The sequence below is a fragment of the Phaseolus vulgaris genome, chromosome 7 (genome assembly GCF_051622355.1).
Source record: "Phaseolus vulgaris cultivar YP4 chromosome 7, ASM5162235v1, whole genome shotgun sequence".
Classification (NCBI taxonomy): Eukaryota; Viridiplantae; Streptophyta; class Magnoliopsida; order Fabales; family Fabaceae; genus Phaseolus; species Phaseolus vulgaris.
In genome coordinates this window covers 52,947,871-52,969,480 of record NC_143504.1, presented here as the reverse complement: position 1 = coordinate 52,969,480, position 21,610 = coordinate 52,947,871, and the positions used below count along the sequence as shown (strand labels likewise).

The window sequence follows — 21,610 nt, the reverse complement described above, 5'->3', positions numbered from 1 at the left end:
TTCTAGAGCGTTTTATATAGAAAAATGTTGATGACGTTGCGCCTGTGACGTCACTAGTCCGTGCTTTGGCTGCTTTCGTAAGCTTCGCCGTGTTATTCGTCATGATTTCGACATCTTCTATACTATCTGCAGACTATTAACTTTTATTTTATATTTTATACTATTTGTATTATCTACTACCATATTATCTCACTCAATCATGAACATTTCAGTTAATAGTGACAACATGCTGGTCAATTAACAAGGGTTGAAGTCATTTCCAATAACTCAATACATCTACATTAAACAAAACAAGTTTCACTTAAAATCTTCCTTGTTGATTTTTACCGTCAAAAATTTAGAATCAAATTGATTTCTTTAAAAAAATACTACTCGAAGTACATTTAACTATATCTCCTCTCAAGATAGTTGGATATAAAATCTTTTATTCATTAATTGAGAAAGATATAATGAAAAAAATAAATATTTTAGATAAGTTTAACATTAAAATGGATTTATCATATATAATACATTAGATACATTAATAATACTAAAATAAAATTATTACTAATTTATAGTATATTATATAACTAAAAAAATCATATTACCACTCCAAGAAAAAATAAACCAATTTTTTAGGCTAAAAATAATTAGTTTTTATATTAACTAAATTAGAAACCATTTTAAAGACTAAAAAAAATTATTGGTTTCTAAATTAGTTTCTATTATTGATAAATAATTTTTAAATTGGTATCTAATTATCTACCAATTTTTTAACTACCAATTATTTAGATTCTAGATTTGGTAAAAAAAAATTATGAGAGTTTTCTAGGATTTTCTATCACCTCTTACTCTCCCCCATAAATGTTTAGGATTGTGCCTCATGCTATATTTAAACTAGTTAGACTTAAGCTAAGTGACTTCTCACCTGAGCGAGTTGGACTAAATCAGGCCCAACGTCTTTTAAGTAATCTCACCTAAAGATGACTTAGCTTGATTGGACGAGATCCTTTGACAGCTTCTGGCTTAGGCAAATTTGGATGAGTGTTTGGAGCGTTCCAACTTTTCCTTTCTTTTCATCTTGTATATTATCTTTTTCCCCTTACATCTCCATTTTACCCATAAAGCTGAAATTAACATAAATGTGTTAATAAATTGTTCTTATTCCTATTATAATCACAAAATATGTAAAAAAATTAAATTAGTAAATTACAAGTTATATTATAAATATTTTATCAATAAATACTCTATATTTTAATATGAAATATTAATAAAATATAACACTATCAATAATAGTTGTTAACGTAAGGAACCACTTCGATTTCCTTGAGGCAACCCAATGTATTAGAAATCCTGCCGATTCTGAGCTAATCCTGTAAAGAAAAGAAAAAGAACCCAAAAAAAACAAAAGAACATATAGGAAGAAAAAGAAACAGTTGAGAATCATTGAGCGCGGGACATAGGCGATGGGTTCAACAAGGAAGAACCAAGATGCTCGAGCGTAGACAAAGACGCTTAGCAAAACGCCAAAAAAAAAATGACTTGAAACACTACCCAGAAGCAGAGGGGAAAGAGATACCACCCAGAAAGACCTTGATGAGAAGCGAAAAAGATATAAAAAAAAAAAGACCGAAACATCTTGTAGAGAATCATGGAGAAAATTTATAATGTATTTTTTTAATATTATTTATTATTATTATTTTATTATTATTATATTATATTATAGAATTGTTTATTGTATAATATAATTAATTATACATAACATATAATTGATTATAACCAGAAATTATAGATTCGTTATTCACTATTTTTAGTGCTCTTGACTTTCTTGTTTGATCTCTTAAACAACTATAATTAATTATTTTATATTCATAGTGATTTTTATAAAAATATGTGAAACTCTCCACTTCGATTTTAAAACAAGGTATGACACAAGAGCTACTAAAGTCATAGTTGAGGCGTAAGACGGAAGTTTGTAACTTTTTTACCTTCCCATAGAAAAAACAAGAAAGAGAGCTTAATCAATTATGAAAGATGATAACCAATTCTACTTCAAAATAAAACCACATAATTATTTCTTACGTCATACAAAAGTTTAAAAAAAATTGAAAAATGATAACCTAATTATTATCCAACTAAGTTTCTTTTTAAATCTCTTAAACATAAAAAAAAACCTTAAAATTATATTAGATGTAAGTTTACTCTCTCAAAAAATCTTCACAGCACAAAACAAAATAGAGAGTAATCTTCAAATCGGCAAAAAGTAACAAACATACTATTAAGAATGTATTGTATTCAAATTCAAATTCAAATTAAATGGTTAGACGGTAGGAGTAGGTAAAACGTGACTTTGGTTGGTTAGATGTGACAGCAAATGACGCATCAGAGAATCTTAATAACTACTCAACACGTGTCACTCTGACTAATGATGACAACATTTTATGATGTCATGCTTGTATGTGATTCACTAGAAGCTATTATTTATTGCTTCTCACAATTCCCCTACCCGCTAATAAGGGAGATAGCAGCAAAGAAAAGGACAGCTAGTTTCACTTTATTCTATCTCTTTATAAAATTTTATATTCATATCAATTTTTCATAATATCTGGTATATATGAAATTTGCTTGTCTTAATTACCTAATAAATACATTAATAAAATATAATTAATATAAATTTTAAAGATAAATAATGATATAAATTAAATTAAAAATTATATTATTATTTATAAACTATATATTAATAATAGAAATTATTTTAAATTCAATAATTTTATATAAATGATATTTATTAGTTATTTTATTATTTTTGTTTTTTTTTTCTTATCTGCATACATTTAATATGAATATTTAAATGGCAATATGATTTTTTAATACTATGTTATTATCAAATCCTTTATTTTTTAATTTTAAAAATTTATAATGTTATTTAAGTTTTAACATAGGGCGATTTAGAATAACCATCTGAATTTGACGTAAATTTAAAATCGATATTACCCACTCGAGATTATTTTTAAAGTTGCAATTGGTAATTCTAGTTAAAAAAAGAGTTGTAAGTTATTGAAAATTTACAAGCTTATGGATAGAATTAAAAGTATTTAATGAAGGTAATTAGAAAATTACTTGATAAATACAAAATAAAAAAATTATTTATTTGATTTTAAAATTAAAAGAATGATAAAAATCAGTTAATGGATATATATTTGTCATGTACAATTTAATGTTAACGTTGGAAATGAGGTCAAAGGCGTGAGTGGGTCAACTTAAAACGCGTCGCTAAACACGAGAGGGTAGCATCTTGAGGAAATAAGTTGTCACGTATCTCACGAGAGATTTTATTCTATGGTGGTTTGAGACAATTTTATTTAATATACAATCATATTTACTAATAAATAATATTTGTATAATTGTCATGAAGTCTAATATAGAGGAATGGAAGAATATAAAAAAATCCATATGGAATGTAATATTATAATTCGATTACTCCATAACTTATTGGGGTGAAGTTTTATTAATTTTTAATATTATTTTTAATTTTTTAAAAATATATTAACTTAAGAAGATGGAATTATAAATGTTAAGGTGTAAAAAATAATATGTCCGTCCGTATGCATTACCAAATACCTCAATGATATAACTGAGTCCATTTACAACAGTACGCGCCGGAAAATTGAAAAACGTTATTTTAAATAATTATTAATTATAGTACGAAATATTTATTTAATATCAAGATTAACTCGTGTTGAATCAAGTTTAATAACATACTTACTATAAATATATACTCTAAAATAAGGTAAATATATATTTAATAATATTTATTACTTTTAATTATTGGATATTAAGTATTGACTTAGTCACCAGAAAATTTTTTGTGGATATTCTGTCTTGCTTGACTGAAGTCAAAGATTGAGACCTACTAGACACCGAAGAATATTTGCAACCAACAAGATAAGATCTTCTTGGCCCATAAAAAACAATTGGCACCTACCATTGGGAGTATCTGACTGTCATGGCATGAGTTATTAGGTTGGCGTTGGTCGTGAATCACAATTGAAACTTAATATTTATGGTGTTGGTTTATTTAAGTGATTTACTATTAGCATATTCATTTTGGTTTGCTTTGACTGATAACACTGTGCTCAACCTTTGAACACAAGCACAAGGTGTGTCGGTTATTCACATCTCCATTGATTGAAAAGTGAGGTGCGTCAATTTGTGCAAATTGAGAGCATCACGGTTGATTCATTTGTTGGGTGTGTCGGTTCATGCTGGCCAAGAGCATTGCGGTTGATGTTTGGCTCTCGCATATTAGTTGATGCATTTATTAGGTGTGTTAGTTCACATTGGCCAAATGCATCACGGTTGATGTTTGACCTTCACATTTTGGTTTATGCATTTGTTGAGTAAGTCGGTTCACCATTGTCGAGAGCATCGTAGTTGATGCTTAGTCTTCGTATCTCAATTGATGCATTTATTAGGAGTGTCAGTTCACACTGGCTGAGGACATTGCGGTTGATATTTGTCCTTCTTATCTCGATTGATGCATTTGTTGGACATATTAGTTCACGCTGGCCGAGAGCATCGTGGTTCATGCTTGGCATTCACATATCGGTTGATGCACTTTTGATATTGGCTATGACAAATTCCTGAAAAGATGAATTTTATTAGGTGTCTCATTAAAACCTTATCGGGTAAAACTCTCATTAGGAAAAAAGGTTTGGCAAGGAAAAAGTACATCGTGGTGATTTACATTTGCAACTAATAATTACTAACTAAAATAAAATTTTTAGTGAGTGACATTCCATGTTCTCGACAATACCTTTTCAAATATGTGTTTTAGTTTTTTTTTTTATTTTTATAAAGTTTTCGTGTTAGGCATCACTATGCAACTTGACATCTGAGCTAAGTTGACACCTCAAGTAACAACAATCATATGCCATCACATGAAAAAAAATATTATTAAAAAAAAGAAAAAAGAAAGAAAGTACAAAAATATGGGGGGACTAGACCAAAACCCATATGTTAACACAAACGATACATAAGTAGATTATACCTATTCATAAAAAAATTTAAGAACAGACTAGCTGGGAGTCTATTATACCAATGAAATGATTCTCTATGAATAAATCCTAAATTAGCCAACTTATCAGCACACGCATTCCCTTCACGAAAAATATGAGTTACCCTAAACCTGATTGTCCCACAAAAATTAAGACAAGTATTCCATCGATTCTGAAGCATCCACAGAACATTAGTCCTAGCAATAAACGCAGCACATACCAAGGCAGAATCACATTCAAGCCAAACATTAGTAAGCCTCATTTTTTGAGCTTCCTCCATAGCATATATAACTCCATAAAACTTAGCAAGCAAAGCAGTTTGAAAATATGTGTTTTAGTTTGTATGCCCATTCTTTCTTTCGTTTGGAGTGTTATTTCTAGTTGGTCGAGGACTTCTTTTCCATCTTTCTTGCATCGTTACATAATCTCTAAACTAGGTTCTTTAGATGGAATGTTTTCGGTTTCATCCACTAAAAAAAAAATTATCAACAAAAAATTACCAACAAATTTGTGTTTGTCAATAATTTTTTTATTAGCGACAGATGATATCACCAATAAATTTCAGGATGAATTTTTTTAAAAAAATAAATAAAAAATTAAATACGAATCAATATCTATTAGTAAAATTCATTAGTAATCGACAATAAACACAATTCATCACTAAATTTTGTCGGTAATTGAATCGATAAATTTAATAGTAATAATTATTTTAATACTAATAATAATATTAATGTTAAAATTAATAAAATTAAGAATAATTAAAATAATATTAATAATTACAATAAAAATAATAATATTAATAATAATTAGAATAATATTAATAATAGTAATTACAATAAAAACAATAATAATATTAATAAAAATAATAATAAAAAATAGTAAATAGTAATAATAATGATATAAATAGTAATAAAAAGTAATAGTAAATAATAATTATAAAAAAATAATAATACTATTAATTACTGACAAGCATATTTTCGTCGAGTTTTTGTATGTTAAAATTTCGTCGAGTTTTTGTATGTTAAAATTTCGTCGACAATTTTCATTTATGTACAGAATTTTGTCATTACCAATTAATTTTGACCATTTGTAAAACTAGTTTTTTTTTAATAATCTTATAATTGTATTTGTTTTTTTTTTATCAGTAATAATAAATTAATAAATATCAACCACTTAAAGAATGATGTAATCCTTATATAAATTGCACTTTCTCTACCACCTTCCTTAAAAAAAAACACCTACCTAATATCGAGAATCAAAGATAGAAACAAAACAAAATGAGCAACAACGTTGTGGAGTGTTTCCTTTGTGATGGACCGAAGGCATCCATATTCCCATACAACTTCCACTAATTCTTTGATCGATTTTTCTTTAGCCAAACTGAATCATTTCTTAAGTTCCCTCAAAATGTTGTTTGTGGACTCAACTTCACCATTTATCTAGGATCGAGCTTGCCGTGTATGATTTCAAACAAAATTATTTATTTTAATATCAAACATTCATGATTTCTTTGTCATAATTCATTTTATAATAGGTCTATATTTGATATTTAATAATTTTATTTTATTTTACTGTTTGGAAAGTTTATATATAAAAGTAAAACTAATAAAATGACTATGATTTAAAATAAATAAAAGACCGATATTTATTTTTTATTATTAGTTTATCCTAATTTAATATAAAAAACTTAAGAAATGATTTAGTTTTAAGAATTATTTCAGATGAAATTAAATTAAAGTGCTTGTTTTTTAATTGGGTAAATTTAAAGATCAATTGCAATAAAACTAAAGTTTACGGTGTCTTACCAGTTTACAAAAGAAATGAAATGTAGAAATTAATTAATATAAAATTAAAGTATTAGATGTCTATTTGTAAAAAAAATATATGCGGTTAAGTACTTTTATCTTATTTATACTAATATCGATTAACTTGAAATGTGTATATAAAGTATAGTTTATAATTATAATAAAGTTATATTTCTCTAATTTTAAAGTTAACCATGCACGATATTAATATCCATATATTGCATTAATAAACAAAATTAATTCAAATTTAAATATTAAATGGTTGAGTCTTATAATTAAGTACCAGTTTAAATTTTGATAAATAACCTAAAACTATTTTATTACCATCTTAACCTCAATCATTATTATATTTTTGAACTAGTTAAGTTTTAAGTAATTTATAATTTAGTATTTTTAAGTCTCATCTAAGTCACGTGTCAACGCACTTTTCAAAGAGAAAATAATTGAGTTGATTGACAAGTTTTGGAAAAAATTGAAAAGGGAAGAAAGAAGTTAATTTGTAAGTTAAAAACGTAAGACCTAAAACAAAAACAATGATCACGTCATATTAACGATAAAAATTTAAAATGGTAATTACTTTAATAAAAGTAAAAATATTTTAAATATTTAATAGAAAATCAATTTAATTTATCTAAATTTACGAAGTAATTAAAAATTAATTAAACTTAAATAACTAAGGATATTTAAAATATTATGAAATATTAATTGTGAATAATTTTTTTGTTCTTAATTTACCTCATCAAATGTCTAAAAATAGACCATTTTATCTCCTATTTTACAATTCATTTATTTTTAATATTTGTATTAGTCAAAGTAATACATGATTATTATATAGGAAGTGAATGTACATCTTTCATAAGTTTCAAATGAATATAATTTTAGCAAGATGAAATTTCCCTTTTTTGAGTAGTTATTATGTTTTAAAAAAAAATATATATATTTATAGATTTCACTCCGTAATGTGAATAATTACACTCTAAAAATAAAATAAAATACTAATCATTTTGTTCCTCTCTGTTGACCAAAAACACCTTCGTGCGTCTACGAGAGTCTCACGCCCAAGAATTCCTGCGTTCAGTCGTGATTTCATTCGATTGAACACCTGAAAACACAAAGACAAAGGGCGCCCTAGATGCCGTTTGCACTCCGACGCTCAAGTCAAATTTAGGGTTAGGAAACACCAAAACTGTCTGATGTAAAAACTGTAATTGTGTGTGTTAAGCGGCGCATATGAATAATGTACCTTGCTATACTTCCCTTTATATAGACTGAAATTAGGGTTTTCACTGTTTCCATTACCCAAAATAGGTTTCCTGAGGGGGTGGGCCCCAACGCCGCAGTTACCAACTCTTAGGATAACCTAGCGCGTGGGGTTCCCTAACTAGAGTGCAACCTCTGACAGGGTGACCACTCGGATGCCTCCTCGTGCACCTGATCTCTGGGGTCACTCGCCTTGAGAGCGCCCTATCTGTTCATGTGTCATGTATGCAACTCACCCCTGGAACGTGACCCTCACAGGTCGTATTTTTCCAGTGGCTTTACACTTGTGTTACGCCTGAACACGTCATCCACTCCACACGCATGGACACTCGTGACCTAGACTTCTCCCCTTACTGATAACTGGTATGTAATTTGGGATCCACCTCTCGTGGCCCAGCTGTGCTGTTTGAGTCCCTGATATCTGACATCTCCACACTGCTCAGTGGTATATTGGTACAACCTAGGAACCGATGTCTGACCACACTTCGGTTCCTTAGCACACGTGTCACACGGGACACTGGCCCGCGCTGCTCGTGGAGTCCCGCTTACGTGGCCCCTACATTACTAGTTGTCAACGACGTCCGAGGACTGGTCGGTACACATTCCGTTAAAAAATCAATGTTTTTTTTTTCCAATTGTAATTAAAGTAGTACTTTATGAATGAAACATATTTATTTAAACAGAAAAAATTAAATTATAATTTTAAGAAATAAAACAATATAGATCATGACAAGCAGATAGATCAGGTTGCAATACACGATATTTAATTTAAAATATAATATATTTATTATATAAATTTAATTAAAAAATAAAAGAATTTAAAATAATAACAAATAATATGTATAATATATATATATATACAAATTTACTATTATATAATTTTGGAATATTAATTATAAGAAAAAAAAAAAATAAACTAACACGTATCATCATAATTTTATTTTTTGAAAAAAATGTTTATTTACTGTTCAATATGTTTGTGCGTGATATAATTTTTAGGATTTATATTATTAAAAATAAAATAACATGATTTTACATCTTCATAATACTAATGGAGACATTATGAAATAGATTGAACAAAACATTTATCATTTAATAACATAATAGGCTCAATTTTAATTAATTTTAATTGATATGTTGTTATTATTGGGGAACACTGTATCAAGACAGTCATTAGGAGCATTTGCAATTGGAATAATAATAATAATAATAATAATAATAATAATAATAATAATAATAATAATAATAATAATAATAATAATAATAATAATAATAATACTCTAATAAATTGTAATAAAGTCTATTTAGATTTTGTTTTTAAATTTCCAACATTCCTGGTATCGGTTGCTATCAACTCAAGTGTTTGGATGCATAAAGATATTTGTCAATTAGTCTTTCTTCTCGCAATATTCTAAATTGTGACTTCCAACATCCCACTTGCTGTATTGACCCCTCTAATTCCCTTCATGAGAAATTTGTTCACAATAGTCAATTTTTTATAAAGACATTTGTGAAGCAAAACATGCAATTTCATTTTATTAACATTTTACCTTAAAGTAACTGAATAAATGAGAAAATGGTGTCCAAGTAGCCACACACACACACACACATATATATATATATATATATATATATATATATATATATATATATATATATATATATATATATATTGGCCTCCTAGCTTCATAAAACAAGTTACATTTAGTTGGAAAATAAAATTTAGAAACTTTTTAATAGAATAAAGATATATGTTAGTAAAAAAAAATCGAACAAATTAAAAAGTTTTTCTTATATCAAATTTATGTGTAGTTTATCAGTGTAATTAACAATAACCTCTTTTTTAGAATAGTCTGCCATTAAAGCTTGACAACAAAACGTGTCCATCAATCTTTAACCATGAAATTATATCAAATGATCTAAATAGTTTCACCTCCCTTTAAACACATAAAATATTCAATAGCAAGAAAATAAGTTTGTATGGTTAAAGAGAACATATTGCAACTCAAAATAGAGTTTATTTTTCTTAATATTTTACCTCAAAGTAATTGATTGAATGAGAAATAATCATGTTTATTATTTTACAATAAAATATGAAATTGATAATGAATGAAATATTTGATAAAGATGTTAGTAAAAATAAATTACTCTCCTTATTCTATCTCATCAAAAGTTTCAAATAGAAGCATATCTTTAATGTCCACTGTGAATATCACTCATCATTATCTAAAACAAAATAGCAATGAAACAACCCATAAATACTTACTAATTTTTGTCGCCAATATCATGTTAACAATAAATATATTGATTTAAAAATAACATGACCTATACATATATAACTCTTTTATTTGTTATTTGAAAGCTTTTGAGTAGTCATGTTTGAAATAGATTGATGTTTATTATTTTACAATAAAACATCAAACTGATAATTTAGGAAAAAATTGAATTTGAAAAAAAGTAAAGCATGTATAGAAGTAGAATGAACTAATTCATGTAATTGAAGAAAAAAAAAAAATCTTGTCATACTTGACACAACTCTTTTTCTCTTGAAGCTTTCCAATGTCAAAACTACTTTGCTTCTTGTTTTATCCCTTGCCGCAATTGAATAATAGGTCTTAAGGAATCTCTATTGGTGGCGAAACATATTGGTCCATGATTTGAAATTCAAATTCAAAATTTTAAGTTATTTCTTAAACATGTACCCGTCAATATGACCATGAGCTAAAGACAAATGGAAATATAGTCTTTTGGTAAAAAATGTTAACTTTAAAAGACTAAACATGTGAATTGAAATTAGTCTAAGAGGAAAAATGTTTTAAAGCATGGATTAGACAAATACTAGAACAAATCTACGTTATACGACATTCACAAAGTTGTGAAATGTTGTTCTATGCTTTTAGAGCTTCTCTATCATAGTAATCTCGTTAACTTATACCATGAAATAATTATAAAAATTAATAAAATGTCAAAGATCTATGAAAAATGTGATTTTTGCGAGAAAAAATGATAACTTTCAAATATAGAGTATGTGAATAGATAAAAAAATTAGGGTAAAGGTGAAAGATATGTTAATCATACCAAAATGGGGTTGAAAACCGTAATAAAAATCTCATAACATCAAAATAAAAGTTATTCATATTGAAATGGGGTAAAAAAATGTAATAAACATGTGATGGAACCAAAACATAGAAAAAGCAAAGCTAATCAATCCAAAAAGGTTAAAAACCCACAGAAATCTCTATTGTTACCAAAACATGTCCATATGCAAGATTTTACAGCCAATATGGAGGAAAAACAATTGACCAAAAACATTGTGTAGCACACTTTCGGTAAAAGACATAGTAGATGAGTGTAGCTTTGCAAGGTATGCAAAAATAAGGCAAATATCTCTCCTCAGCATGCTTGAATATACGGTGTAACCATTTCTAGCAAAATCTATAGCACAAATATAGAGTAGCCGTGGAGACAAAGGAAAAAATCTAAGGAGTTGGGACTTTGAAATTTGAAAAAAAAAGTGAGAAAGAAACACGGTGTGAGTAAGAAAAAAGAAAGAAAGAAAAGACGTGGATGAAGGACGTGACTCACTCACAATATGTCACATGTCGAGCAAAGAATACATTTTTTTTTTTTTCAAATTTTAGTAAATTTTGGTTTTTTAATTTTTTTCTCAAATTTTCTTGTGCTAACGTGTGTGAAAGATTAGCGTGAAGATAGGTTCCAATTTGTATTATAGATAGATATAGATATTGTTATATATATAATTTTATCATAATTATAGATTATTTATTTTTATTCTACAATTGTGAGTTCTTTTTTACAATTTTGAAGTGTACATTCTTATATTATATTAGAGGATTGAAATTTTAAATTATAAATTATAGTCAAAGTTTTAATTTATAAAAATAATACAAATCGATATTATAACTTGTCTTCTTCCTCCTTCTTTCCCTTCATTATAGAAGCACTGCCATGGATGGGAATGAAAAGGCACACAATTATTATTTCAGGATGTTGAAGTTCCAAATACAGGAGAGGAGACTAAAGAAAGCCTTAAAAGGAAAAACCACATTAACTAAACCACAAATCTACAAATCAGGTTAGAGAGAAAAGACATGGTCAGATTTACAGGGTTGGATACAGATTGCAAGCAAGACCTAGCCATGGTCACATGAAGAGAACACAGGTGCTGGTTGGGTCCAGTTCTCAAAGTGAAAGACTCAGATCAATACCCTTTTCTGCAGCTTCTTCCTTTTCACAGTTTTCCCTCTGAGAAGCACTAGGGTCTGAAGCTGAGTTTCGTTGCCGAGCTTCCTCATCAGCGAAATCCTCAAGCTGAAACGTTGGCTTCCAAACCCCAACCCTACTATTTTCTTCCTCCCCCCTTATAATCTCACCCCTCTTGCTCCTTCTCTCACCTGACTTCAAACCCATCCACCGTTCACGTGTCTCGCGGATGTTTCTCACCAAAGCGAAGAACGTCTCCATTTGGGCTTCGTCGTCTTCTTGGCAGATTACCTTCCTCTTCTTGCTGCTGCCAGCACTCATCTCCATGCCCGGAAAGTGCCAAGAATAAAAAATTGAAGAGAAAAAAGAAATGAAGGTTCTGGGAAAAAGAGAGGGCGCATGCAGTTTTGTGAAACAAGGAGACAGAACGCAGTTTCTTGGTTACTTCTTCTTGCTTACTAGTGATGAATATAAGGACACCATCATGGCTCTCCATCATCACCAACTTTGTCTAATATTATTTAAGGAATCTAAATGACCAATATGCCACAAAATTATAGCTTTGTACTGTTCTATGTACAGCCGTCAAAGTGGGGGTGTGGCCCACCTTCAATTCGAATAAGTTAAGGTAATGCCAAAAAGTATAAAAATTTCAAAGTGACTTCAATTTTGCAACCTGGTTTATTCAGAGTGAATCTTTGGTGAACCGAGGTACCTACGAAACTCACATGTAATAAACACAAAAAAAACTATCTTTTACTATGAACATCCCTTTACCGTTATGGCCTATATATATATCGGAAATAAATGTTCCGGTCCAAATCATAAAATCATAATGTATCTGAGACGCATAATAAAATAAAATATTTGGTGGATAAATTTTCCAAAAAACTCACACTTACATTCCTTTCTAACGTAATTTTTTAAAATTAATCAAAAAAAATTGGATACTCATTAAAAGAAACCCTACAGATTTATCATATTTATCAAAATAAATTGTTTGGTATACAAGCCTCATCTACTATATTTGTTTGATTATTCACTGTTTGTTATTGGTGGTTTTGAATTTAGTCTCGTTGTATATGTTATTATTGTCAATACTCCTGGTTTTGCTTTAATATTATGCGTTAGATTATGTTTTATCTTGTCCTGACCGTATAAGTGTGGAAGATCCAGATTGTATTATGTAGATGTTACGGAACCATCTGGTTTGTTAAGGGCCTACAAGAGCTTGAGAGCAGCTTAACAAACCCAACCTATTATATTTACTGCATAATTATGCAGCAATTGAAGCATAACTTTGCAGGAAGTATTGGAGTTGATGTCACAAGGACAAACACCAAGCAATCAGACAACCAATGAAGGGTGAAAGTAAACTAATCATGCATAATTATGCAGTTTTGGTCATTACAAATTGTTGTATTATAGTGTAGGGAGCAATTCTATGTTTTGGATGTTTGTAGTGATTATCAGGTTGTTAGTTAGATGGAGAGACGAAGAGGTTGAAAGCTTTTGTATAAGGGTTGAGACACCTCTGAAATGTTTTCTTTTAACCCAATTAATTTATTCTTTGCTTAAAAAAAATCTTAATTTGCATGACTATGATGATAGCTAACATGACCATAATAAACTCTCAACCCTTATGTAACAACGATGATATTATATTATTATTATTTTTTACCCACTCTAATTTTAGTGAAATTTCTATCCTAGACTGAAATTGATGACCCTTAGATTGTACATGTTCACGAATTAATTATGGTTGTATATGTTTACTTTCTTTTTACGTAATTTTACATGTTACAATTGAATGAATTCAATGTATACATTTTGAAATATTAACGAATTCATATATTAATAAAATATTAAATTAAATTATTAAATGAAAATATTAATAAAAGTACCTGTAGTTGTAGGATGATAATATAAAATTGAGTCGAAGATGGAACATTGAATTATTCAATATTATAATTTATATAAATAAAAAGAGAAATAATTTTTTAATAAAATGTAATCATACAAGGACATAATTTTTTTTTTGAAAAATTATAAATAGATATGCATAATTGTCAAATTAACATTTTTCAAATCAAATGTAAAGGCGGCCGAAACATTTTTCCTCTCTCATTTTATTTCTGTTGTTTGACTGAACTTTCTCGAGGAAATGCATTTACTTTCACTCTTAAGTAAATGAATAAATAAATTACGTTTGCTCAAGAATATAGACTTCTTTAAAGCATGCTTTAAGTATATTTATTAATGAAAGAAAGTGGAACGAATATTTATAATTTAAAAAGTTTAAAGAATTTGCAAACAAATTAATTTATAAACACTTTTATGGATGAGTATACAAGTAGTCTCTTTCAAGATTTTTGTTGTCTTCAACACTTTATGTATTTTAAGGTGCCCTGAAATGATTCTGAAAACATCATTATATTATAGCAGTGATTACTGTTTATTGGCAAGACATAAAATAATAGTGGGTATCAGTTTCACATAGGAAAAAAAAAGTTCATTCAAAGTTTTTTAACGTGTAAATTTTCTACAGTACTATTTACACTTTTATTTTTCTAACTAGCACATTTTTTTGTTTTTATTTCCTTATCTAGCATTCTTTTATTTTTATTTTTCTATCTATCACTTTTTTATCTTTTATTTCCATATCTAGCACCATTTCAAAAATAAATTAAAAAATAATAAATTAATTTTTGTTGTTGATAATTTTAACTTTGAATGCATTAAAAAATAAATATTTTAATGTTTAAAATAGTTAAAAATAGAATTAATGAATAAAGAAATGTGTTTTTACAAAATAAAAATAAAAAGGTAAAAAATTTAAAATGTTTAGTTTAAAAATTATTTTTTTAAAATGAATAAAATAAAAAATTAAACTCTACAACAACATAAAAGTTGAATATATAAACATAAATTAGTATTTATTTTTATTGCTATTGATGATGTAATTATGTTAATTTCAAGTAAAAAATACAGGACATAATTATAAAAAAACAAAGTTAAATAAAGACTGGTATGGACATAAAAAAACAATATGATCGAAAAAAAATGTTCATATTGTCAAACACCAAGACACATCAAGAATATGTCCCAACATTATTGGATTATGCACTTCTCGTCATTAATTATGTTTCATTTTACACAAACTATTTAATGTACCATTGAAGAAAATATTAAATGAATTATCATCTTTCATTTATTTTCATTTTTATGATCAATATATACTTATTTAGTATCGTCTTATATCTCTTATATTTATCTTATTTGGATTTATTTTTATATCTTTTATCTTTATCTTAATTTATTTTGCCTTTATTTTATATCTTTTATGTTTTTAGTTATTATTTTTTTTTCTACCATTTTTTTTATTGTTGCTGTTTTTATTTTCTAGACCTTTTTTTCATTTTTTTCTTCTCATTTTTAAGCATTAAGTGTAACATTTGCATTAGTTTTTTTTTTTAGGATTTTGCATTTAGGATAGACACTTCAATATTACTTGTGTATCCACTATTAATTAATACTAATTGACTTTGGTTTTTTTGTAATTATGTCATGTATTTTTTACTTGAAATTAACATGATTACATCATCAATAATAATAAAAATAAATAGTAATTTATGTTTATAGATTCAACTTGTATGTTGTTGTAGGGTTTAATTTTTTATTTTCTTCATTCTTAAAAAAAAATTAAACTAAACATTTTTATTTTTATTTTATTTTATAAAAACTCATTTCTTTATTCATTAATTATATTTCTAACTATTTTAAACATTAAAAATATTTATTTTTTAATGCATTCAAAATTAAAATTAGCAAAAAATAAATAAATTATTATTTATTTATTTATTTTTGAAATGGTGCTAGATAGGGAAATAAAAAATAAAAGGGTGCTAGATAGAGAAATAAAAACAAAAAAGTGCTAGATAGGGAAATAAAAACAAAAGGGTGCTAGTTAGGGAAATAAAAGTCTTTAGATAGGGAATTTACCTTTTTTAACCTCTACTTTAAAAAAAAAAGTTTTAATTTCTATTGTGTGAAGAATTTATTGTTTTGGTTAAAAATGATTTGTTAACTTGTATATTTTTGTCTTGCGCTCTTGAATAAACAGTAATATATTAACTAATTTCTCAAAATCAATCAAAGAATGACAAACTCAATGAATTTTGAAAAGACCATTTGATAGGCAGAACTTATTCCCCCATAGAAAATATAGATGCCGAATCAATTACGAAATGCGACTTCAACAAAGAATTGACGACCTCAAAAACCCATGTTCTTTTACAACCGTCATCAGTGATATTTTTAAAATCTTCTTTAATTATACGACAATGATTATCCTAAGCCTACGGTATTGACATTATAATAACGGTTGTTTTCGAATCATTGTCGTATCTGTTTTATGACAAGAGTTTTCTACAAAATTGTTATATATAGTGATACTTTAGACGTTTACTTATAGACCTAGAAACATTTAATATACATAATTTTAATTAGGGGTAGTTGATATTGTGAAAGAAGGTGAAATAAAATAGGATTTTTTTTATCCTATATGCGATGTTTCTTAAGGTTAGTAATAGTATATAAAGATTTTAATTTTAGGAAAAATCTTAACATAATTTTAATCTCGATTTAGGAATGATTAAGACTGAGTACTCATACTCAATGATTATTCATGTCTTCATGACTTGAAGATAACATCTTGATTAAACATTTAGCTTTAATTGAATATTAGTTTATAAGAATATGTCAATTTTTTTATATTTACAATAACTATTTTTTTTATCACCAATAAATAATAAATTAAATATGAATCACTTCAGGAGTTGTATAACCCTTATACAGAACCTAACAGACCTTACAAACCAGCTCTAGAACTATCCAACAAACATACATCACTTAACCGACCTCAAACAAACCCAATGATCAATGCACCCGTCAGAATAAGAGAAAGAAGACAACTATATTGTTTATATGTATAAGAAATATTGTCAAATGTCTACAAAGAGTTAGTTCACTCCTTTATTTTGCTTATGTTTCTTAATTTTGTTGTGATTGTATTTCGACACAACAACAAATGATTTTATAAGTATCAGATTTATAGAGTATTAGAATAAAGTTCAACAAATCCTTTGATTGTTCTTTATTTTGTGCTTAAATAAAAAGGTGTAAAACATATATTTATTAGCATTAACTCCCATTAGAACCAAGTGTCTTATTTAGTCTAACATATGCAATTGGTTTGCAAATATTCTCCATTTAATAAGATTTTCCTAAGATAGACAATAATTATACTTTGTCGGATAAGTTTTTGCTTAAATAAACGGAAGTGAGTATACTTTGCCGGCAAATGATACGCCTTGAATTTTATTGGTGTACATGGAATACTTATAAATACTTATTCTCTGCGTAGGGAATGTCTATCTCTTAATTTTTTTCAAGAGAATCTCACAACATTTTGTCACTGTCATGATCTCTTGAAAAGTGTGCCAAAAGTTGATCCATGCATAAAATTTTCTACAAAGGAAAAATGCTAATGTTGCAAAGTTAGACAACGATATTAAAACTTGCACATTATGCTAAAGAAAAAAGAACCTACCTGAATAAGTCTAATAAGACATGTCATGTTTCAGAGAAGTTGTGTAAAAAAAGCAAAAGCATTTGTGCTTGAACATGGTTAGACAATAGCTGATGAAGATGAAAGGTTTATAAATCTCACAACGACTTCAAAGGATTTTCAATTACTCTTTTCTTCTCACCTCTATATAAAGAAGATCTCTATGATGAAGTAATGTTGACAAAACTCTTTCAATAAGAATCTCTTAATCTTAAGCAATCTTAAGCCTTGTATTTGTTAGGAAGAATATTTTTCATGTTCAAGAGCAACCTAAATGAGTGAATCTTATCTTGTATCCGTCTTAGGACATTATCCTGTTTTAGTTAGCAACCCAATGATCATTTGATCACACTCTTTGTAGCAATTTTTTTAGTAAAAATTGATTGTTGTCCAAAGAATACTTTTAGATTTAGCTAGGAGTGGATGCATTCTAAAGAATATTGAGTTTTGGCCAAAAGTGATTGTGTTCCAAATAATATTCGGTCTTAGTTAGGAGTGATTGCGTTATAAAGAATACTTGTATTTAGCCAATAATGTATGTGTTCAAAGAATACTTATTGTTTAGTAAGAAGTAGTGAGTCCAAATAATACTTATTTTGTATCTGTGTAGTGTTATTAGTGAAACCATAATCTTATTAATCAAGAATTAAACGTAATTCGGATTATCAGACAAACCAGTATAAAAGTACCTTACATAAATATTTTTCAACTCTTTTCTTTTTACATTACATATTATTAAACTATAATTAATTTTAAAAAAATAATTTTTAAAAAAAATATCTTTAAACTTTTATTTAGACAACTCGTTTTTCAGCTTGAAATTGTATCTCATAATCTTTCTTCAGACACAGTTCTTTAGAGTACTTCTATTCAATTATTAAACTTTGTTAGTCCAAATTTATCAAACAAAACTTAAAAAATGAAAAAATCTTAAAACAAAATCTAATGTTTTTTTTTATAATATTTTTAGGATTTAGGATTTAAGGTTTAGGATTTTAGTATTTCAAGAAATTATGTTAAATTTTTTTAGTATTCTTTTGTTTTATATATGTTATATTTAGGGTATATATTTTGGTTATGAAAAAATAACCATGTAGTGAATATGCAATTGAGATTGAGAGGATGGTGTATAAATTTGTATGTTTTATGTGAATTTAAAAATGCAAAATTTGGGTGTTATAGCAACCTATGATTGGACGAGAATAAAAGGTTCCTTATATTATTGGCATGGATGAATCACTTGTATTATTTGCTTTTCGTACATTTTCATTTTGTTTTTTTTAATTTATTTGGGAGAGCATAATGGTCACACTCGACTGTATCTATTTCTTAATTTATGAAAATAATAGCATACAATCAAAGATAACTTTTTTTTAATAGTTTACATTTTGTGTTAACATTATTTTATGTTTTATCTTTTAATTAATATACATAATACAATTGTGTTACTCTAAAATTTAGGAACAGATACGTAAAAGAAAATACATACGCGAAAGCTGAATATGGCCTTGATAGAGATTTCATACCATATTTATTTTAATATATAAGTTATTATAATAGAATTTATCTGAAAATTAACATATACATTTACATAATTCACATGTGAATAAAGTTTTCACTTAATATATGTTGCGTGAAATAAATCAGGATAAAAGTTTTCTGCAGCTTCTTCCTTCACCTCCGTATGTTTTGGTGGCATTTTTTCCGTAAACGTCCTTTTTTTCCGTAAAAGTTAAAATTATGAAGTTTTGGAAATATTTATCCTAATATTATTAAATTCATAAAGTATATACACATTTTAATTAATTTTAAATTATATGATCTGTAAGATATTTTAGATTGTAAAATACAGATGTAAATAGAAAAATTTTCGGATTGTACGATTGTAGAATCTAAAATGTCCTATTTTAAAAACAAAATAGTATTTGGGCTTACCTATTACGTGTCAGGAGAAACTATGCAGGAAGAAACGCCTTCTATGCATGCGCACCTTCACACTTAAATTTGGGCCCAATTCGTTTTTTGATTTGAAATCATATGAGCCTAGCGTCCTATTTGTTTCCCGTCAAGTTTTTTTTTTCTCTTTTTCTTTTCAAGATCAATAAGGAAAGAAAAAGAAATAATGTATATTATATTTTTCTTTTAAAAAAATTTCATGTTTATTTTATACCATTTATTTGACTCAAGCTTAATTTGAATTTTTGGTTTTAAAGTTTAGGGTTATAAAAAAAATTAAAGTTTCGCTAAAAGTAACTAATCTAGTTTTTAAATAAAGATTAATTATTGATTAGGTAACACTATTAGATATTTAATACTTAGCTTCCCCACATTAAGTTTAGTTTTGAAAACCTCTAAATTTTACTAGGATAAAACTTTGAAAAAGTATTTTGAATTGAATCACTTTTAATCAAAATTTCAAGAATTTTGTTTAATGGTTTCTCCAAGCAAAATTTTCAAATTTTTTTTTTCATAATAGCTTTCAAGCTTGATACACATTCCCAAGAATAATTGAAAAGATATAACAAATCGAAAAGTATTAAATACACAAATGTAAAATTTAAGTTTAGGTTTCTTAAGAAATACATTAAAAGAGAGATAGTAGAATATAATAATACAAAAAAAATCATACAAAGATAGATAAATAAACTATTGTTCATTACTTGTGTCAGTACTTATATATATAAAAACGCAATTTAGATGTGTCACAAACGCATAATTAATACAATAATTAGTTAGTCAATGGGACGATGCTCACTTGCATAAGAACTACAGAGACAAGAAAATGACAATCAAATATAAATAAAATTACGAGAAATTGCACTTATCTCCTTTAAGATAATGTTAAATAGCACTTGTACTCTCCCTAATTTTAAATAAACACTCATTTTTTATGTTTTTAATAAAACGATATTCACACTCTGTCCGGTTTTTATATAAACATTTATCTAACAAATGACATTCATGCCCTTATATTTTTAAGAAAATAAGACTCATTTTCTTATTATATTTAAACTATATACAATATTTTTTTTTTATAAAAAACTTTAATTCTTATACTTTAAACTTTAATTTTCAATTTTCATAATGTTTTTACTTAATATTTAATTAATATGATATTATTTAAATAAAATGAGTAAGTGTCATGTTATTAAAAATATGAAGGAGGAAAGTTTCATTTTATTAAAAAATTAAAAGATGTAGATGTCTATTTAAAAACTAAAAGAAGCAAGTATCGTTTTATTAATAACATAATATATATAAGTGTTTATTTTAAAATTGAAAAAGTATAAGTATAATTTAGTATAACTTTAGAAAAGATAAATGTAATTTCATCTAAAATAAAGGTTGCAATATTTTAAAGGAAAAGAAAAAAGGAATTTAAAGTTTAGGATAATAATCCATGTGAAATTGTTTAAGTAGTTAGTTGAAGTTGCTAAAAATGGTGGTGCCCTTATTATGTACTCAACAAGTGTACCAAATGATATAAATAACATTACATCAGTAGAATATCATATCCCAAAAAATTGGTGGAATACTTCCATAAAATAATATTTACACTATCTAAACATTGGGAAAGACAATTGATTAGCCTTATGAAAATACAATTGCAAATTAAATTATGATTAAATAAATAATCAAAATTAGAGTTATAAAAT

At 26.9% G+C, this 21,610-nt stretch overlaps 1 protein-coding gene across 1 annotated transcript; it reads right to left on the bottom strand.

Annotated features, from left to right (window-relative positions):
* Positions 1 to 12,075: 12,075 nt before the first annotated feature.
* Positions 12,076 to 12,825, bottom strand: LOC137829409 (uncharacterized). Its single transcript, XM_068636211.2, has one exon. It carries the CDS (start codon positions 12,650 to 12,652, stop codon positions 12,305 to 12,307), a length of 348 nt encoding a protein of 115 aa, XP_068492312.1. The 5' UTR covers positions 12,653 to 12,825; the 3' UTR covers positions 12,076 to 12,304.
* Positions 12,826 to 21,610: the final 8,785 nt, after the last annotated feature.